The sequence below is a fragment of the Triturus cristatus genome, chromosome 9 (genome assembly GCF_964204655.1).
Source record: "Triturus cristatus chromosome 9, aTriCri1.1, whole genome shotgun sequence".
Taxonomy (NCBI): domain Eukaryota; kingdom Metazoa; phylum Chordata; class Amphibia; order Caudata; family Salamandridae; genus Triturus; species Triturus cristatus.
This window is the reverse complement of record NC_140592.1, coordinates 1020204892-1020226447: the sequence shown is the minus strand read 5'-3', so window position 1 is coordinate 1020226447 and position 21556 is coordinate 1020204892. Positions and strand designations below refer to the sequence as shown.

The 21556-nt window shown below is 47.7% G+C and overlaps 1 protein-coding gene across 7 annotated transcripts in view; it reads left to right on the top strand.

Annotated features, from left to right (window-relative positions):
• Positions 1–21556, top strand: part of FLVCR2 (FLVCR choline and putative heme transporter 2) — a 612292-nt gene that overhangs the window by 528491 nt on the left and 62245 nt on the right. For 4 of the 7 annotated variants that reach the window (XM_085626721.1, XM_085626716.1, XM_085626717.1 and 1 more), the window contains one exon: positions 17378–17462. The exons of the other annotated variants lie outside the window; for them this stretch is intronic. In XM_085626721.1, coding sequence (XP_085482847.1) covers positions 17378–17462 — 85 coding nt within the window. The remainder of the gene's footprint in view (positions 1–17377; positions 17463–21556) is intronic. 7 annotated transcript variants of the gene reach the window in all.

The window sequence follows — 21556 nt, the reverse complement described above, 5'->3', positions numbered from 1 at the left end:
TTGACACCAACGCGTTTCGGCTAGGCCTTCGTCAGGAACCCGCTCTGATTTTACACTACATATAGACAATAATAACAAAAGAAACATATACTTATTAAAACCAATCTAAAAAATTGGGAGTCAATATAGCAATCACTATTCATTTGCAAAAAACCATAAGGGTATTAATATTAGACAAATTAACGAATCTAATCCATAGTCTCAGAACTCTACTGTGATACACACTCCTATAATAGAGTCAAAGATTTACCATTATGTATGCCGTAAAGACATTTCAAAAATAGGTGCCTGCAGTGAATTTGATACCTTTAATCCGAAGCTCATAGGTTAATATCTATAGTCTGTGATTTCCTAGATAGTGACATGCCTTAATCTGTATCCTCTATCATCAAAGGGAAAATTCTGATATTCTCGATTAATTAGTTGAAGACTATATCATACTAACCCTCTAATATTTTGATGTTCACGTTCATTAACTTCAAATAGTAAGTGGAGCTCAAATTGTGTTCTTCCGCTTTGCGATGATGTATGCCAAAACTAATTTTAAGACAAGAAAGATACATACATGTATCACAATTGGAATGCAGACTAATTTGCGATTCTTGTGGCATGGCCTTCATACTTTCAAGGGTCACTCACTTGTTGTAAGCTGATAATCTGGACATCAATGTTGCTTCCAATAAAAAAATGTGTATAGCCAAAAATTACAGCTTCTATTCTGTCTTCAGAGGAGGAGTTGGTTCTAAGGGTTTAAATATATAAATGTATGTATTATACTATCACGGCTTATCTTGAATCTATTTAGAGACATGCCTTCGCCAAAAAAGTCATATAATATATCCAATAGTTTCCCTGTTAGCTATGACAGATATGGCAGGTTATATTCTTTAAACTGGTATAAGATATTTGTTTTTTATATTATTACAACTTGTTAGTTGAACCTATTTTTACTTGATGTAAATTCCTAGCTATGACCATCTTAATTTACCTGTACATTTTTAAAACACACATACCTTAATTCATTTTATCTTGTTATTTTGTATCCATGATTGCTCTTTTTCAATTTATAGTTTGTATCGGCGATATCCTTTCTTCTTCTAGGAATCTATTCAATCCTCCTAATTCACAACATAAAAACATATATTTCAATTCATGTCAAATATGTTGCCAACATCTTGAGCTTGCACCACTACATATTATCCATGGCCCAGTAACAGGGACACTCGATAACTAACCTCGCCCTATTTTTTTATGAATTCAAAATTATAGCCATATACCAGACTTAATATTTCTCCAAGTTTTGGTCTTTTTGACGCCCGACAATGCTGGTCAAGCCTCAATTCAAACTTAACTTGCAACCTCCCCAGCTCTAAGGATTGCTTGGTGTCCAAGTCATGTCTATTTAAACCCTAATCAAGAACCTCGATTCAACATACCTTCTTTCTCATACGCTCCGCGTCTTCATTTCATTCGGCGGTGACCCGTCTTGCAACATAGTTACTCTATTTATGTAAGATTGTTTGAGCGCGTGATTGCTATACGTGACTAATCATTAGTATAGAAGTAGGACGGTTAGCGTACCGAATATTGATCATGGAGCGTGCGTTTCTCTAGCTCACCTAGTCACTAGCATGGAAATAGGACTGGTGATATGCCGGATAGTGTTTGTTTGCATCGCGCCATGATAGAATGACCAGTCTGTCTCTCTGTCATTCTAGACTATTTATAAGCATTAAGAAACTATGGAGTTTGATGGAATAAAGTACCAGTAACAAATGTTACTTTTTAGATCATTACTAATCGTGAATGTTACCAGGTAGTTTATGTATTAAGAGCTTATTTTATATAGGTCATTCGACAACCATGCCCTATGTTTTTCAATTCATTCAACATGGCATATGGTACGGGTTAGTTTTATCCGGTATAACATAACGGCAAAGGTTAACCATTGTTTTTAATGGCCTGATCCCATGAAATTTCTAGGTTCAGCCCAGAAGTTACTGTATTAAGAATAAATATCCAGTAAACTTCTCTCATTTTTCTGGTCTTATCTATCTGTATACCCGCTCGTGGTTGAATTTTTTCCAAAATATACCACTGGATATTTTCAGGTGTATGTCCCACATCTACAAAATGTTGCACCATGGGTGCCGATGTTTTCTGCGTTCTAATTGCAGATCTGTGTTCTGTTAGTCTGACATTAAATGCTCTGCCTGTTTCGCCCACATATCCCATATGGCATGGACATATAATCAAATAGACAACATTTGTGGATTTACAATTGTTCAGTGTGTTGGGGGAAATATTGACGCCATTGAATGTAAATGTCGATGCTTCAATAGCCATTGAGCACGATTTACATGACGTACACTTAAAATTTCCCACCACTTTTTTGGAGCCTTCCAGATTAGTCTGATTGAGAATAGTTGCACTTGTCATCCTAGAGTGGACTATGTGATCCTTCAAGCTTTTATTACTCCTATATGCAAATAGCGGTTTGGGTATTATATCTCTTTCTTTGGATTTATCCACATTTAGTATATGCCAACTACTGCATACTGCTTGGCGAACTCTAGCATTCAACATGGAATGGCGTGTTACAAAAACCAAAGGTGGATTTATTTTAATTTTTGTATTCGTTAACAAGTGTTGCCTGTCGTAGTAACGTGCCCGTTTGTAAGCATCACGTACAATTTTATTCGGATAACCTCTGATTTTAAATTTTTTCTTCATGACCTCTGATTTCTCATCAAAATCATTAATGCTTGTACAATTACGCCTAAGGCGTAAGAATTCGCCAAACGGTATGTTATCCTTTTGGGTTTTGGGATGAAAACTCCCATAATGCAATAGTGTGTTCCTAGCTGTGGATTTTGTAAATAACACAACTGTTAGAACTCCCATTTGATGTTTAATGAGGATATCCAAATATTCTACTTGATGGGAACTGATGTTATGAGTAAAGCTAATGTTATCTTCACATAGATTGATCCATGATTAGTGTTGAATTATATGCGCTAGGGCAACGGGCGGTGTCTGAGTGTTTGCATCCTGGAGTGTTGTGCTGGTCATACAGTTTGCTGCCGTTCATAGAATAGAACTGTAATAAAAGACAACCAGACCCATAATCAACGAATCTCCTCTTTTGAAGCAATGAGGACGTATCTTACTCTCCGCCATTACCTTGACAGTCCTTCGAGAATTTAGGCATTTTTACATGATATTCCATTGATGTCCAGTCTCCCCAATGTGACAAAAACAGTTATTTTAACACTTGTTATCTGGACTTTTGCTGCTGGTGCTGCCAGTGAGGGTCTTTCTCCTTACAAGCAATAGTGCATTGCATGCCTTCATGATTTCCAGATATTTTACAAAAATCCAGTAACCCAGGATGTAGCACTGGAGGCATGTCTGGTGCCAAGGTACTTTGTGATTTTGGTTTTATTTCTTATCATCGGATGCAAACATGTTCCCTCACATTAATTTACACAATATATTCATCATACTTCTTTGAAGTCGACCAGGCTACTTCACAAAGCAGAGTGGAGAACTAGGTGAGCTGACATAAGTAGGTGATTATTTGACCCTTTATTCCAGTAATACATATCCTCTTGAATACTAAGGTGTGAAGGATTCGAAGTCCGTAGTATGATCCCATGAGATTATGGACATATATCACTGAGTGGATCGAGCACTGATGATGAAATGTATGCACCCCGCAGAGTACCGGTTTGGATCCAACAAGGATCAGTGTAGCATTTCATTCTTCATAGGTTAAGTGAGCACCGAAATTTAAATATATGGAAAATACTTCTGCTTTTGTTTGAAGTCATAAACTAGGTGAAGAATTTTGACACTGGAGCGAGTATAGTGAGCCATGTAAGTGCATCGGTTATCATTTACTTCTTTCCTGGGCTCTTCTGCCGTAAGCAAGCACCAAAGTCTCTTTATTTGTGCTTACAAGAGGCTCTTGGGTATCCGCATGCTTTCCTTCAAGTGTCAAGTGACATGTCACAGTGTCTCATGCTTAGCTCAGATAAAGGGTTGTTCAGAAACTCACTTTGTATGCATAGATTCATGCAATTGTATAGTAGGAACGAAGCCCACGAATCTCTATCATGGGGTCTTTGTGAGCTTCATAAACATAGATCTTTCTGCCTGTGTAAAATCCAGGATCCCATATATAGGCAGTCCTATTCAGTGAAGGATACCCATGAAGGAGAAGTGAGATTTACAAGTAAGTAGCATCCCCTTTATCTCAAATCAACTGTAGGAATCCAGGATCTGCGACATAGGTGGAGATACTCTATGATTCGAACATAGGTAGAGATATGCATTTCTTATGATTATGCCGTAGATACCATTATCAAGAACTAGACTTGCAGCTTTTGCTTCTGACTCATGCAATCTTCATTGACATTCATCGACACTGAATTTGTTTAAGTGCTGGATTCATGAACATGCACATAGGCAGCTTTATTCAGTGCTTATGAATTTAATAGCAGTTGTGTTGGAGAATTGGGATTCTAGATAAGTGACTTTTCCTTTTTACAGAATCTTCATTAAAATGATGGTCATATTTAGAAAGAAGGCCATTGTTTCAGAGTAGGCACTTTTCTTTTCTTATCTACTTGGTTGAGAACTTTTTCATCATTTATTTGCAGTTCCAGTCGACCAGTGATCTTAATTCTTCACCAAAACCTAGCCGTAGGCTCAATAGTTTCCAAGCTTGTGATGTAGTCTTACTTTTGTTTGTTTAGACACCAAAGCTGGTTTCTACTCTCTATTGTTTTGTAGGGCTTGGTGCTATTTTTTGGTTCTAAACTTCTTTGATCTCAGAAATGCAGCTTCCAACTATGCATACCTTTGAGATCTTATAACTGGAGTTTCATGTATGATGGATCTGACATTGTTTCTATTTCCCTCAAACCCCACCAAGTACCTACAGTTATACATTTAAATGTCTGCCTGAATCTGACTTTCTGGTCTCTTCCCTCCAGGATTTTTGCGTCTCCTAGCACCGAAAGTTTAAAAGACTCTTGCTATGTCAAGTTTGGGCTTGTTAAAGAAAAGTTATATTTTCTGAAACATTTTTATCTTTTATGGTGACTACTTTCCTCATGAAGCGGAATGTAATGTTTCTAGCATTATGCGTCTTATTCCTTCACAGAAATATATCTTATTCATGTTAGTAGTCATGCAAGGTATAATTACAAAGATGCTTCTCCTTGCTCAGTACGGCTTCAGTCTTGTGAGCTTACCTGAGCTCACGGGTCAGAAGCTATGAGCTCAAATGTCTTAAAAACCAAACACTTCATTACTAAGGGGTTGGGTCAGGATTGGGTGCATATTTCTCTATTGCTGTCCTGGAAATATGCCTTCTCTAAGAATGTTTCTAAGTTTTATGTTGAGTTCATTGATAATAAGTTGGCTATCAACAGCAGAAATTTTACTTTGTGCAAGTGTAAGAAGTCAATACGTTCTTGCTTGGCTACAAGGGCTTTTAAATGGTTGTAATTTTCAAAAGAAAGTGTCAGGAATTGAGTTTGAACATTAGGTGCAATCTTGTTTGTCAATTTTGACTTGAAAGCTGACGTGCAAGTACCTCAGAATTCTCTGTGAATATATATTTCAGGTGCTCATGCCATTTTGGTCTAGAATTTATTCCTTATCATCCTTCCACCTCCTTCTGGAAACAACAAGCTTACTGTTCGCTTTATTGTTTAGAAGTATTCATAAAGATTCCATGATGGAGAAGGAAAAGTTACTTACCTCTCTCCATCATGGGCGTCTGTTAATTTCATAAACAAATCTCCATCCTCTCCGACTGAGCCAATCAAAAGGAGGCATTATTGACTTTCTCTTGCAGATAGCTTAACTTCATTACCAAGGGTATTCAGCATGATAATAGAATCCAGGGCAATGTCTACATTAAATTGTTTGATGTGTACTGGCATGGAGTTTAGTTCGAGGGTGGATTCAGTGTCCGAATCATGGACTGGTGCTGGAGTAAAGAAGGAATCACCTTTGCTATTTCATTGTAGGCAAGGCCTACGTCAAGCTATGGCTTGGAATCTGGGACAGAACTAGGGGCTACGACAAAGGTATCTTGGGTGGGACACAAAGCAATAGCAGACAGTTTGTGTGACAGATTAGCACCTAGAACAGTATAAACAAAATGAGGAAAGAAATGTTCCTTTCGTGTGAAAGAACCTGATATGGCCTGGCTAACGTTAGAAGTTGATCGAGGAGGGTGTTTCTAATGCTTCGACTCATAAGCACATGTCATGTTCATGTTTCCCAGTTACTCGGTATAAGCTTTTATTGGTTTCTTTAGTTTTACTCTTTGCTTTATTTCACAGCTGTTGAAAAATAAGATATCAAACTCTAGTCCGTCACTCCACGGCTTGTGATATGTAACCCTTTACAATGCTTTGAGAAACACAAGCAAGCATTCATCCTACAGATGTTCAATTTGAATTCTCAAATGCACGACTTGTTTTTTTCTCGTTCTGTACACATTACTTTCAAGCCTACAAAGGTCAGTTACAGTTTTTATCAGGAATACTAAAGGGCTGATTACAAGTCTGACTGGGCTGTACCCCCAGAGGGAGATCTGTTCACCCAATCAGTAATGCCCTCGGCTACCATGCCTTGAATTACTGATTGGGTGCGGGACCACTGGGTCCAGTTGTAACAGATTGAAATCTTGTCCAGTAAAACAGAATCCGAGTCTGGGTAAGGGCTGCAGGTACAAGCCCAGTCCAGGCCCCACTTGTCCTTCTACCGCATGGGGGCACATGCATTGCTCACACCAGCCAGACCACCGACTGGTCAGACACCCACCCAGGAGTGACTGCATTGTCCATCCACTCTCGCTTACCATCTGCTTATAGCTCCCAGGAGGTGGTAAATTGAAGTGATAGTGGCCTTGGAATCGGGAATAACCATATGTAAAAAGACCCTATAATTTATAGTATATGTGGTTATTCCCCTTTCCTGATCAATTCAGTAGTGTAGTAATGTCCAGAAGCAGTACCTCCAGACCCAGCACCCTTGCTCCATGCAACTTGTAATTATGTACTAAGTATGGAAATAAAAATATTACCCTTCGTGTTAATATAGGCAGTGGGCACTGGGGCTGAGCTCAGAAATCATACAATTAAACAACTTGAATAATTCTATCAAATTAAAGAAGCAAAACCTACAAATTTAATTTCTGAAATCATATTTAATACTAGTCATAATAATTACTTTAAATTAATTTCCATTTATAAAAAAAAAAAAACATTTTACTATAGCAACCATTAACTATTATGCTGTGGTTATATCAATTTAATTAAAACTATAGAGAAGCCTAACCATTACGTTGCTGTTTTCTGAAAGTAAATTAACGTAATGAAATGTTGTATTTAATGATCATTTTTGTGTTAAAAGGGTGAACTACCCCAAATACTAACTAATGAATATTTTTAATTATTCTGCATTCAAATAAATATTTTATAATATTTAAGTTCAGTCATTTAATTTAGTTTTACTTTTAAAATTAACTTTTTATTCCCTTTTTACTTAGTCCAAGTAATGGTATGCGTAAGTCAAAGGTAGTGGTATACTGTTGGACCCGGCCTCGTGGCGTGGTCCTTAACCCCCTGGATTGTGGCCGTTCCCCGCCCCGGCCGCCACGGGCCACCCATCTGGACTGCACCAAGGCCCTTCACCCGGAGCTGCACGTGGTCGCATACTCCTCGTGGCTCCGCCATCTTGTTGGCATCCACGTCACACCGTGCCCCAGCCGGCGCGACCCCGTTCAACCCGGCCTCGACCCCAGCGAAGCCCCGACATCGAGGCACCACGAACTGGCCAGGGGGTGCCGCAGGAACCATTCATCGCCCCCGGCGGAGGACAGTATCGATGGGACCCCCAACTGTCCTCCCCTCTCGAGGTGTGATCGCCCTGCAACTCCCATGGGCCTGGCGCCTCTCCTGCTGGGCGTCTGGCCACCTCCACCCGGCCACTCCGCACCCTCGGGCGCATGGGTCCGGACATCAAAGGGCTCCAGACCCATATCTGGGGCGACCCCACCACAGCTCGGCAGTTGTATCCCGGAGTCGAGAGCCCTGCTGATCGAATCGCGGCCGACCCTACGGAGAAGAACTCTTGCCGGAACCATCACGAGCCCTGCTGACTGCGTCGCGGCTCCCTCTTGTGACCCCTGTCTGAACCACCTGGAACATCGGAGCCCTGCAGACGCCGTCGCGGCCCAACCTCGCTGAAACCTTCCTCGGAGCCCTGCTGACGACGTCGCGGCTCGAGCTGAGCAGAAACCATCTTGAGAGCCCTGCTGATTGAATCGCGGCTCTCCACGAACTGTACGCCAGAGCCCTGCTGACGCCGTCGCGGCTCGACTCCTCCGAGATCGGAGGTCCTCCAGCTTGAGGATAAGAACTGGGCCCCAGGTACCCTCGTACCCCATTCCTGCCAAAGACTGTCCCGCTACCCCTGCCCTTCCAAAGAGACATTGAGACTTTTGGTGGATCCCTCGATCCCTTCGTGTAAATATTGAACTCGTAACCTTTTATTGATGATAAAGAATTGCTTGTCTTGAGACAACCTCCGTGAGTCCGGTGTGGTGGTGTTACTGTGCTAGTACGTGATAGGAGAAGGATCTCCCAGGAGACTTCTCGGCAGCGTTCGGCTACTTCGTGCAGTGAGAGGGCCCCCCCCTTGGTGGTCTCACCGACTCCTCGGGGTCCGCCTTCCAACATTTGGTGGCCAGCGATGGGATCCGAGCCGAACGCAGTACGTACCAGCCAGTACCCACTAGCTACCCATCCAAACGAATAGCATCATGAGCAGCCAGGAAAACAACGCGACAATGGAGTTCCAGCCCGAACGGCTGGAAGAATATACGCACAAAGAATTAAAACAGTTCTGCAGAGACAAAGGCATTGCAACCACCAGCCTCGGTACCAAGGAAGAGATGCAGAAAGCTCTGAGGGCATGGTTGGAGGCCGGGGCAGGCCCCTCCCAGGAAGAAGGGCCCTTGCCCCTGACGGAGACCACAGCAACCGCACTGACCCCGGCAACCGGAGGAAGAAAGAGCCTAGAAACCGGCCTCTCCGAAGAAGAAATACGAGAGCGGGAAAAGGTCCGGAGCCACGAACTAGAGCTCGCCCGACTGCGACTGGACGGCGAACTCCAGCTGGCAGAAAAGAAACTGGCCCTCGAGCAGCTACGCCTTCAAGAAGAAATAGAAGAGAAGAGACGACACCGGGAGTTGGAGGAAAAGAAACTAACTCTTGAGCACGAGCGCAGTCTCAAGGAGCTCGAGATCAAGGCCAAGAATGGAGGGACCAACACCCCCAGTACTAGAGACACTCTACCGCCTCCCGAGGCCAAGGTGCATATCCCGAAGGAGGTCGTCAAGGAGTATTACAAGAATGACGATATCCAACAATGGTTCAAGGCCTACGAGGTGGCCATGACCTCCCATCGAGTGCCCCGAAAAGACTGGGGCGCAGGCCTGTGGGGGCGATTCCTGAGTGAAGGGCGGGACACGCTGCTCCAGCTACCGGAGGAGGTGATGACCTCCTACGATCACATGAAGGAGGCCCTGCTCACCCGCTACGGGCTAACAGCGGAAATGTACCGCCAGCGGTTCCGAGACTGCAAGAAAATCCCGGGTACCACGTGGGTGGAATATGTGGACTTTTTCAGTCGGGCCCTAGAAGGGTGGATCAAAGGCAGCAAAGTAACCACCTACGGGCAACTGGTCGACCTCATCGTGTGGGAACATCTCTCCAACAATTGCTTCGTGGAACTGAGACAGCACCTCCTCGACAGCAAAATGACCGACCCGCGAAAACTTGCTGTCGAGGCCGATCGATGGGTCAACTCCCGGGTCCCCCGGAGCTCAATGGGGGAGTACCAGAGGAACCCCAACGGACCCCCACGCCAGCGCGGTGGGGGGGGAGGGCCGAACAGGAACCGAGACCCTCCCGCTGGGGCCCCCAGGAGCCCCCCTCGAGGGCCACCGCAGCAACATCTCTCCCCGAGCCTAGCGCGGAGGGTGGGCCCGGCCCGACCCGGACCACGGCCACCAGTGACCTGCTATGGCTGCCAACAAACCGGACACTTTGCCAGCGATCCGGCCTGCCCTCTGAACCGAAGAAACGGGGCCGGCGGGCCCCCGCCCCGGCAGCTGACAGCCGCCGCCTTGGGGGGAGGAGAAGAGGAAGAAGAGGCCCTCGACCGAGAAAACACTGAGTGGGAGCCGGCAGCCATGTCCCTGGTCTGCCTGGGTAGCCGAGAGATGGTACCCTGCACCCCCATCCCAACCAACACCCAGAAGTACCGGCAGCAGGTCACGGTCAACGGACAACGGGCCGAAGCCCTTCGCGACACCGGCGCCAGTATCACCGCTGTCCGCTGCCACCTGGTGACCCCTGAACAGATTCTACCGAACGTGCTGTGCCCTGTACGGACGGCCGACAACAGTGAAAGCCTATGCCAGATGGCCCTGGTCCCCTTCGAGTGGGGAGGGGTGACGGGCCTGCTGAAGGTGACAGTGCGCGACGACGCCCCGGTTGACTGCCTCCTGGGGAACGACTTGGAGAGTTCCCCCTGGGCTCAAGTAGAACGACGAGAGCACCTCCGAATGTTGGGACTGGCTGATTGGGCCTGCGCCATCACCCGGTCCATGACCGCCCAGGCCCCCCGCTCATCCTCGACCTCCGGGACCGCCCGACCCGAGGGGCTCACACCCCCTCCCGCCAGCAGCGAGGAGGAGGCGGACACCGACCCTGGGCCCAGCGAATCCTCCCCCGAAGAGATGGCTTCTCCGAGCGCCCTACCAGAGCTGACGCAATGGCAACACGAAGGGGGCCCCACCCGAGAGCAGTTCCAGCAAGAGCAACAGTCCTGTCCCTCTCTCGAAGGGGTCCGACAGCAGGCGACCGCGCAAGCCAACGGTGACTAGACCGGCACCCACTGGATCTACTGGGCCGAGGGCCTGTTGTACAGTGAACAGAAAGTAGCAGAACTCGGGGCCAGCCGCGTGTTGGTGGTCCCCCTCCGCTTCCGGGAGTTCCTTCTCAACCTGGCCCATGATGTGCCCCTCGCCGGACACTTGGGGCAAGACAAAACGTACAGTCGTCTGGTGACCCACTTCTACTGGCCCCGGATGCGGAGAGATGTGGACAACCACTGCCGGTCCTGCCAGACCTGCCAAGCCAGCGGAAAGACGGGGGGTCGGGTCAAGGCCCCCCTCCAGCCCTTTCCCGCCGTCAGCACCCCGTTTGAACGAGTCGGAATCGACATTGTGGGACCCCTGGACCCCCAAACCGCCCTGGGCCACCGCTTCATCCTGGTCCTCGTGGACCACGCCACCAGGTACCCGGAGGCGGTCCCGCTCAGAACTATAACGGCCCCTGTGGTAGGCCGGGCCTTGATGGGGATCTTCTCCCGAGTGGGATTCCCCAGCGAAGTGGTGAGCGACCGCGGCACGAACTTTATCTCCAGGTACATGCGGTCCCTGTGGCAACAATGCGGGGTCACATACAAGTTCACGACCCCATATCACCCTCAAGGGAACGGACTGGTTGAGCGGTTCAACCGAACATTGAAAGGGATGATCCAGGGCCTGGAAGAACCCCTCAGGCGGAAATGGGATATCCTGCTGCCCTGCCTCCTGTTTGCCTATCGGGAGGTCCCGCAGAAGTCCCTGGGGTTCAGCCCGTTTGAACTATTGTATGGACACCCGGTCCGCGGACCGCTCAGCCTGGTCAAGGAGGGCTGGGAGATGAAGCCCCGAGGCGCCCCTCCTGACGTCTACCGATACCTCCTGGCCCTCCGAAACCAGACCCGCAAGTTCCGAGCCATAGCCGAAGCCAACCTCGAGGCCAGCCAGGAGGACATGAAGCGGTGGTACGATCGCAACGCTTCTACTGTAGAATTCGAGCCAGGTCAGAAAGTATGGGTCATGGCCCCGGTCGAACCCGGCGCCCTCCAGGACAAGTGGACCGGGCCCTTCAAGGTGGTGGAGAAGAAAAGTCCCGTCACCTACCTGGTCGATCTGGAGTCCCCCCGGAACCCCCTCCGGGTCCTACATGCTAACAGGCTAAAACCCCACTTCGCCCGGACCGAACTGAGCCTGCTGCTGGCGACCGACGAGGGGGGCGAGGACGACTCCGAGCCCTTGCCCGACCTCTTGCAATCCGACATTCACGATGGATCGATCGAAGGGGTCCAACTCGCCTCGTCCCTGACCCCGGAACAGCGCAACGACTGCCAGCGATTACTGCAGGACTACGCAGCCCTCTTCTCTCTCACCCCGGGGGTGACCCACTGGTGCGTCCACGACGTCGACACCGGGGAGAACCCCCCCATACGACACAGAGCCTACCGGGTGCCTGACCGAGTGCGGGCCTGCATCCAGGCCGAAGTAGCGAAGATGCTGGCCCTGGGGGTCATCGAGCCTTCCGACAGCCCGTGGGCCAGCCCTGTCGTCCTGGTGCCCAAGGCCGCAGCTCCCGGTCACCCCCCGGAGTTGCGATTCTGCGTGGACTACCGAGCCCTGAATGTAGTAACCAAGACGGACGCACACCCGATACCCCAGGCCGACGAGCTCATCGACCGCCTAGGGGCCGCTCGCTACTTGAGCACGCTGGACCTCACCGCCGGGTACTGGCAAATCCAGCTCACCCCCGGCGCCCAAGAAAGATCCGCCTTTTCGACTCCGGATGGGCATTACCACTTTCGGGTGATGCCCTTCGGAATGAAGAACGCCCCGGCCACCTTCCAAAGACTGGTGAACAAGGTTTTGGCCGGGCTTGAGGCCTTCAGCGCGGCCTACTTAGATGACATTGCCGTGTACAGCAACCACTGGGCCGAGCACCTCCTCCACCTGAAGGCCGTCCTGGCCGCCCTCCAGCGGGCCGGGCTCACAATCAAGGCCAGCAAATGCCAAATCGGCCACGGATCCGTGACCTACCTGGGCCATCAAGTGGGGAGCGGGCAGGTGGCCCCCCTCCAAGCGAAGATAGATGCCATCCAGACCTGGGAACCCCCCACTACCCAGACCGCTGTCCGGGCCTTCCTGGGCCTCACCGGATACTACCGGCGGTTTATCCGGGACTATGGGAGCATTGTTGGCCCCCTCACAGAGTTAACGTCCAAAAAACAGCCCAAGAAGGTACACTGGACACCCCGCTGCCAAACAGCCTTCGACACCCTCAAAACGGCCATGTGTACTGCTCCGGTGCTGCAGGCCCCGGACTACCAGAAGGAGTTCGTGGTACAGATGGACGCCTCCGAGTATGGGATCGGGGCCGTCCTCTCCCAAACTGACGAAAAGGGGCTCGACCGACCAGTGGCCTTCATCAGCCGGCGACTACTGCCCCGGGAGCAACGCTGGAGCACTATTGAGCGCGAGGCCTTCGCTGTGGTGTGGGCCCTCAAGAAGCTCCGGCCCTACCTCTTCGGCGCCCACTTCCGGGTCCAGACCGACCACCGGCCCTTGCAATGGTTAATGCGAATGCGGGGCGAGAACCCCAAGCTGCTGCGGTGGTCCATCTCGCTACAAGGGATGGACTTTGACGTCGAACACCGGCCCGGCAATGACCACGCCAACGCTGACGGCCTGTCCCGCTTCTTCCGCCTTGACGAGGAGAATCCCCAAGGAGATGGGTGACTCTCCATGCCTTCGGCTGGGGGGGACGCCTGTTGGACCCGGCCTCGTGGCGTGGTCCTTAACCCCCTGGATTGTGGCCGCCCCGGCCGCCACGGGCCACCCGTCTGGACTGCACCAAGGCCCTTCACCCGGAGCTGCACGTGGTCGCATACTCCTCGTAGCTCCGCCATCTTGTTGGCATCCACGTCACACCGTGCCCCAGCCGGCGCGACCCCGTTCAACCCGGCCTCGACCCCAGCGAAGCCCCGACATCGAGGCACCACGAACTGGCCAGGGGGTGCCGCAGGAACCATTCATCGCCCCCGGCGGAGGACAGTATCGATGGGACCCCCAACTGTCCTCCCCTCTCGAGGTGTGATCGCCCTGCAACTCCCATGGGCCTGGCGCCTCTCCTGCTGGGCGTCTGGCCACCTCCACCCGGCCACTCCGCCCCCTCGGGCGCATGGGTCCGGACATCAAAGGGCTCCAGACCTATATCTGGGGCGACCCCACCACAGCTCGGCAGTTGTATCCCGGAGTCGAGAGCCCTGCTGATCGAATCGCGGCCGACCCTACGGAGAAGAACTCTTGCCGGAACCATCACGAGCCCTGCTGACTGCGTCGCGGCTCCCTCTTGTGACCCCTGTCTGAACCACCTGGAACATCGGAGCCCTGCAGACGCCGTCGCGGCCCAACCTCGCTGAAACCTTCCTCGGAGCCCTGCTGACGACGTCGCGGCTCGAGCTGAGCAGAAACCATCTTGAGAGCCCTGCTGATTGCATCGCGGCTCTCCACGAACTGTACGCCAGAGCCCTGCTGACGCCGTCGCGGCTCGACTCCTCCGAGATCGGAGGTCCTCCAGCTTGAGGATAAGAACTGGGCCCCAGGTACCCTCGTACCCCATTCCTGCCAAAGACTGTCCCGCTACCCCTGCCCTTCCAAAGAGACATTGAGACTTTTGGTGGATCCCTCGATCCCTTCGTGTAAATATTGAACTCGTAACCTTTTATTGATGATAAAGAATTGCTTGTCTTGAGACAACCTCCGTGAGTCCGGTGTGGTGGTGTTACTGTGCTAGTACGTGATAGGAGAAGGATCTCTCAGGAGACTTCTCGGCAGCGCTCGGCTACTTTGTGCAGTGAGAGGGCCCCCCCCCCCCTTGGTGGTCTCACCGACTCCTCGGGGTCCGCCTTCCAACATATACGTTGAAGTAATAGTAACGAGGAGTACTACTCTCTACAAGACCATAAGAACATGTTACTGTCCAATGGTAACTTCTTTAAATTTGGGGCCACATTCCAAAAGAGCCAGAATGGTATTCTCGCACGCAAAATTGCTTTTACCGTGGTTGTCTGTAGGTCGGGATGTGTGTTTACGTTAGAATTTTGACCTTGGCTCTGATGGTGCAATTGGAAATTGGGAAATACTGCGGAACTCAGCAGGATGGCGCCCGATTCACATTTTAATCCCTTTTCCAGCCTAATTAGGAATTACGCCAGACGTGTAATGGATACCGACCATCAAACTCACTCTTCGTTAATGGTATTGGTACATATATCGCACAAACATGGCTATGGAGCAAGACTGCTATAGTAAATATCATGTGTGGGAAACATTTTCCAATTGTGTACGTAATTTTGATTTCTGGCAGGCAACAGGAATGGAAATTCTCATCGTAGACGTGCAGGGCAGCTCAGGTTCCCATTTTTTTCAACAAAATGTTATTGGTTTACAACAGAAGGCAAGCCCTTGCCCCATCAGGTCTCGCAAAGCACTTTTACATACCTCATCATTCCATAAGAACATGTCTCAGTTGAACAACCTATAAAAAAAAAAACATACGTGTTGAGATCATGTCCATTAGCCGGAAGTCCTTCTGGATTTAAGAAACTTCGTCCTCCTTAACCCCCCCTACTACCACCTGCATAATTATGGCAGCAGCCCATGTCACAGTTCTGCAGTAAATCCCTCCCTCCAGTGTGCTCCCTCTGACAGTAGGTCCGGCTCATTCATGCAGTCAACCAGTCTATCCCATGATAACGCAACATTAATGGATCCACGTCCACGCTCGGATCCGGTTCTACTTTATGGTATGTTTTAAGTTGTTTTGCAAGGCGTAGGTTGAACGGGTGAGACTGATGCATGGATAGATGATGGTCCTAGTAGCTTAGCTTGATCAGGCATGATTTAGTTTTTTTTCGTTTTTGCACTCTGAGTTTTTATGGCAGGCAGGTTGGGGTACTGGTTTCTCTTGCCTTGTATGTGACACAGCATCTTTTAAAAATGATGCATGCCTGGAAAGGCAGCATTTACAGGCTCACCAGACCAGAAGTGATGTGGTTACAGAACAACAGTCTATTAAGGTGGGCGGTGGAAACACAAGAGGCTCGTGTGAAGCCATGAATGCAGTGGGGGCAGAGACTCATGCAAATAATGGTTTGCTACTATCCAGATGAGAAAGGGCCACTGCCTGTACAACTGCTTCAAGGTCCAGAGCTGTGAGGTAGAGCTTTATTCTGCACAGGGCTGTGTTAGTTTGCATTTCCATACGAGTCTTGAAGGAATGGTCGGTGTCAATAATGAAAGAAATGACTTGGGGTTTTCAGAAAGTAGGGGTATCAACATGCCCATCTTCTTGTTGGAGACCGATTCATAGATTTGTGTATTTTTTGTTTCTTTAATTGTGACAAAGAGGATGAAATCAGTCTTTTGGGGTTCAATGTGAGATGGGCTCTGACCATCCTGTCATCATTTAAATGTTTTAGTTCTTGGTATTTAAAGAAAGGGAACTGAGGACGGTGGAAGAACAAGAACGTGTTTGGAGTGCAGATACGTGTCTGGTCATAAACCTGCTGCACCTCCTTAGACCTCACTTTTAGGAAAGACCTACGGGTTTTAGCAGTCATGTTTTTTAAATTAGATGTTAAGAAAAATGCAAATATATACATACAGGAGCTTTCAGCCAGCGCTCTTCATCTATTGCTCTGTTAAACATTTTGTTTCTATCCACCACGGTATACAATACGGAGCAGTGGGTCGGACCCACCAGCCGTTGGCTCTCCACTGTGAGCGACAGCATTTTGTCTGTACTCGTGTGCACATCCTTCTAGAATGTAGTACATTTCATTGTCAGGGCAGGTCGACTAATCTCTGCTTTATTTGATTGTTTTTTATTTACTTATTTATTTTTGCTATGGGTCATTTCTTTGCTCTTATATTTTTCAGACAAATGCTATCTACTTTTAGAGGGCAGCATTTGTACCTTTTATTACCTTTAAACTTTCAATTGCATAGGTTTGCAAAAAATATATAAATTAAATAAAAACAGACTTTCCAAGGCTAGGCCATATGTCTTTGCCAAAGGCATTTTTTAGCCCTTTCACAAGAGCTTACCTCTCTTCACCATCTAGCAAGTTTATACCTGCATATAAAAGAAAGGAGTGTGATGGAGCAACAGTGCAAAATGTTTTACATTGAGTACTCTTTCCAAAAGTGCCAGGTTATACTGTGCTGTCAAAAAAACCCTTCATCAGGCCACCCTACAGTAATAAGATGTTATTTCAGACTTTGATTTTTCAGCCACGTTTCCATCCAAGCAGGTAGGGCCAGTGCTTGCTTATACCATTTCATGCTTTCTTATTCACGCCTTCCTAATTGTGCTCAGTGTTGTGTAAGTGTGTCCTGGTGACATGTGACTGTCCTTTTCAGACGTTTCCTGACAGCCCTCTGATGGACAGTTATGGCTCGGTAAATCACACAGTTCACCGGTTGCCATCAGTTGTAGCTTACAAAGGTAGGAAAATCATGCTTATCACGCTGGCGGGCTTCTCTATTCTCTCAGCTGGCAGAGCACTGGCACCGTTTCTTGGGTTTGAGCATCTAGCTTCGCTAACCGCTTCTGAGCACACAGCACCTATACAAAGTGATCTGATCACACTGGTCCCCAATAATAGGTAGCAAATGAACCTTGCACAAGAGGGGGTGGTGTGGTCTAAATTCTTGGCTCCAGACTCGCAGACCCTGAGCACCTGGTGCCAGTAACAGTGTGTGGGTATATACCAGTTCCAGCAATCAAGGCACATGCAACAAAAATAAAATAGGGATATGGGCACATGACGAACAGTACCAGGTACTTTGGGACCCTGGCCCTAACAAGGAGTCCTTTGGGCTCAGGGCATTAGTAGCAGCAAGTCTTAGTAACTGGCAGTGAATTCAGGGCTGGGGGTCCAGAATCCTGGCAATGGTAACAGAGCGTCCGTGCATCTTGCAGCCTTAAAGGGGGACTTGAGCACCTAGCTTCAACAAGTGTGTGGTCACTAAGCACCAATCCAAGGATGTATGAGCACCATATCTGCCAATTAAATGGTCTAAGTAGTTTTTTCCCACCCGAGTCCTGTTTTACAAATTCAGGGAGTTTCTCTGGTAGAGTGACTATTACCAGAATAGAGCATTCATTTGTCTTTCTTATGGATCAGAAGCAAAAAATAATGACTTTGTATCAGGAGGTCACCGGCACCTAAATGTTAAAAGCGTGCTGTCCAACAGTGGCAGATCTGGTGTTGCGTAGGTAGCATAGAGCAGTTATTGGTCGTCCAGTATGGCCACTACCATGTGTGTGGGTGGTGATAAGCAAATAGCTCTGATCTTGGCCTTCAATGGAAAAGTCCGGTGGCAGATTAAAGGAGTCTGATCATCATCTATTGTGTAGTCCTTATACAAGTCTTAGATGCGAGAGGGGGAAGTAAGAGCCTTTTGTCCATATTTGAGTTTGACAGATGGGCTGTTCCATCACAATCTTGCCAGATGTCCTGTCCACTGTATTACAAGTGCATTATAGCCTATGGCTTTTGTAATAGGGGCTGGGATCTCCGTCGCGTTTTGACTGAGTTTTCTGTGTGCCTAACTCTAAATGAGGCCCTTAATAGTGAATAGTTCAGGAATGCTTGCTTTCTAGAAGCTTCACTTCCTGCCACTCCTGCTTCTCACTTCAGTTGGCATTTCAGGTCTGCTCCAGAACCTGGATCTGGGGTTGAAGGTGGCAACTCTGGCTTTCCTCACTTCTCCCTTTGGGAAGCACTGTAGAGAAAGGTGCTTGAGGGGCCACATCTTCCATAGTATGAAATGCAGCCCTTGCCAACTGTTGGGAGATAATCTGTGTTAAAAGGCGCAGTCCCTGCTTCTCCTAGCAGGTTGAAGGTTGGCTTGTAGCTTCCACCATATTAAGTGGGTGAGGTTCTAGCAGCGTTTTTTTACTTTGAGGGATAGATTGCATTATTGAAAGCAGGAAAGTTGGTTGCAGTGCAGACTCCATTGGTGCCTTTGCTCACGCAAGTGCTTGAAAATAAATGCTTGTGCGCTTTGTTGGCAACCTCTATCCTGTGCCCTTTCCTTTGTACCCTACTGGTTCTATTATAGAAGGTGGTGGGAACATCCATGTCTTTTGCACAGCTCACATGCCTCTCCAGTTCTCTGGGCTCTCTGATGCCAGCCTCTGTCCTTTGCTTTCTGCTCATGATGACATTGATTGCACGAATGATGGTAGTGGGAATGTTTTTGTATTTTTTTTCCACAGAGCTCATCTTTTACTTTGGTCACCTGTAGCCATCACGCTTTCCTTGCTCTCATGAAAGCTGATAGTCAAACCTCTAAGGCTTCTGATCTTGCTTGTTTGAACCATTTCAGAACTAGGATCTCTCTGAGATTCATGTCTGCCTTCAATGAATATTGCAGAACACTATGAAGAGTCAAAAACTATTGGAGCCATTGCCATGAATTAACTACTAGCAGCATTTTCTAATATGTAATAGTAAATGTAAGTTCCCCCCTTTTTAGGGTGGTTATTCTGTTATTGCTTGCAAAAAGGATCCCCGAGGCTGCAATTGGGGGTCTTCATTTCATCATCTTATTTCTGATGGGTGTTGCAAGATAAACAATGGGCCTAACTTGGAGTTTGGTTCTTGGTGGTCCTGCCAGCACTACCGGCAGAAATTATAGAAGGCCAGTATCAAGAGAAGTATTTGCGGTTGCACCGCAACATACGTCCTGTCTGCCTCCTTATCTTAAATTTGGCGCGGTGTTCAGTTTATTTCATTTCACAATATTTTTATGGAGTATATTTTTTGCACAAAGTGCACCAATTTCTTTACATATATTCTCATTTACGTAAGGCTCATTTTGTGCCGCAGTTCTGCAAATTACAAGCCACTAATTGAGAAGAAATATTGGTAGATTGCACAGCAGTATTTCAGTTTATTTTTAACACATTTTATTAGGTGTTTGGAAGCAAATTTTACATAATTGAATGCTTTTTTTTTTTTTACATTTTACATCACAAGTAAACCATAATTAACATGTCATCATACAGATCCAGTAACGTTTCCATCAGTGTGCGCGTATTTTTGTCTATAGCGGAGGTATGCACGTACTTACAAACCAACCCTTGCTGAACAGCATATATAAGTATGTTTTTAAAGAAACTTTTAATCCTCCCATAGAAACCCTCCCGCAATACATTCCACCCAAAAACATTCCCTTAAACTTTGCCGCTGTGATCTAATCGTCCATGCTCAAGCATGTAGTCTTTCATGGTAATTGTTCTGACACAGGGGGGGAGGTGGGAGAAAAGAGGAGGGGAGGGACAGGGGGAGGGGCAAGAGGGGATGATGGAAACAGACATATATTTCCACCCCACAGTACAGTTGGGAATCAGGCGCTACCTATATAATCATTTAGTGTGTTCCGGCGACCTTCTATTTATTCTCCCGTTTCTGCTTTTAACTGTTCTAACAGCTGAGCCCAATCCAGGGAGATCGACTTCTTCCTTAACCCTCTATATTGCTCTCACTGAAGCTCTCTTTCAGCTATAGCCCATCTAAGAACCTCCTCCCTCCATTTGCCTTCACGTGGTGCTGTGCGGGTTTTCCAGCGCTGTGTGATTGATCTTTTAGCGAGCATCAGGGCTAATCCCGCATAGCGACGCAGTAAAATCGCCTTCTTTGGGAGAGGGAACAGGCCCAAAAGACAGGCCTCTATAGTAGCCCAGGGAGAGCGCTCTAAGTTTGGAAAGACCACTGGCCAAAACTTTCCCAATGTAGGGCAAGCCAATCACATATGGATAAAGTCAACATCTTGATGAGAACATCTTGGACATTCAGAGGAAGCTGTAGGGTACATTTTCTGTATTGTCAGGTATGCCCTATGTAATATTAATAGCTGTATTGTTTTTAGTCGGAAATTACGGGAAACCAGCTTAGGATGATCTAGGGCTAAGGCCCACTCTTTATCTTCCAATTCCCTTGCCAGTGCCATTTCCCATTTTTGTCGAAGGGTTAGTTGCGGAGTACCCGGATGTTCCCTCAGTCCACGGTATAACCACCTGTCACCAGTGACCCATTATGTGAATGGCCCGCAATAATTGGAAGGAAGGGGGCTCCTTTTGGCCCACTAACCAATATCTCCAAATAAATTGTGTGATTGCCACGTGTGTGAGGAATAACGTGCTTGGTACTGCGTTGGTATGCACAAACTCGTCATGGGACATCAAATTACCATCAAGAAATTAATCACCCACCATCTCCGTTCCGACCTGTGTCCAGCTCCGTAACCTAGTATTTAACAATATTCCGCACCAGGTGGGTAGGCCACAAAGTGGAACGTTTGGGGCATATGGGGTAGGAAGTTTTGCATATTTTAGTGCCTGTTTCCAATAATGCATTGCAATATGCAGGAGAAAGGGGGGATCTCGCACCCTGTCAGCTCCGGGGCATAGCAATGCTTGTAGTGTTCCGTGCTGCAGATGTTCAGGAGAATAACCTACTTCAAATAAATTATGGCCAGCCAACCAATATGCTAGTCATTGCAGCTGCCCAACAATGCAATACGCCTTAA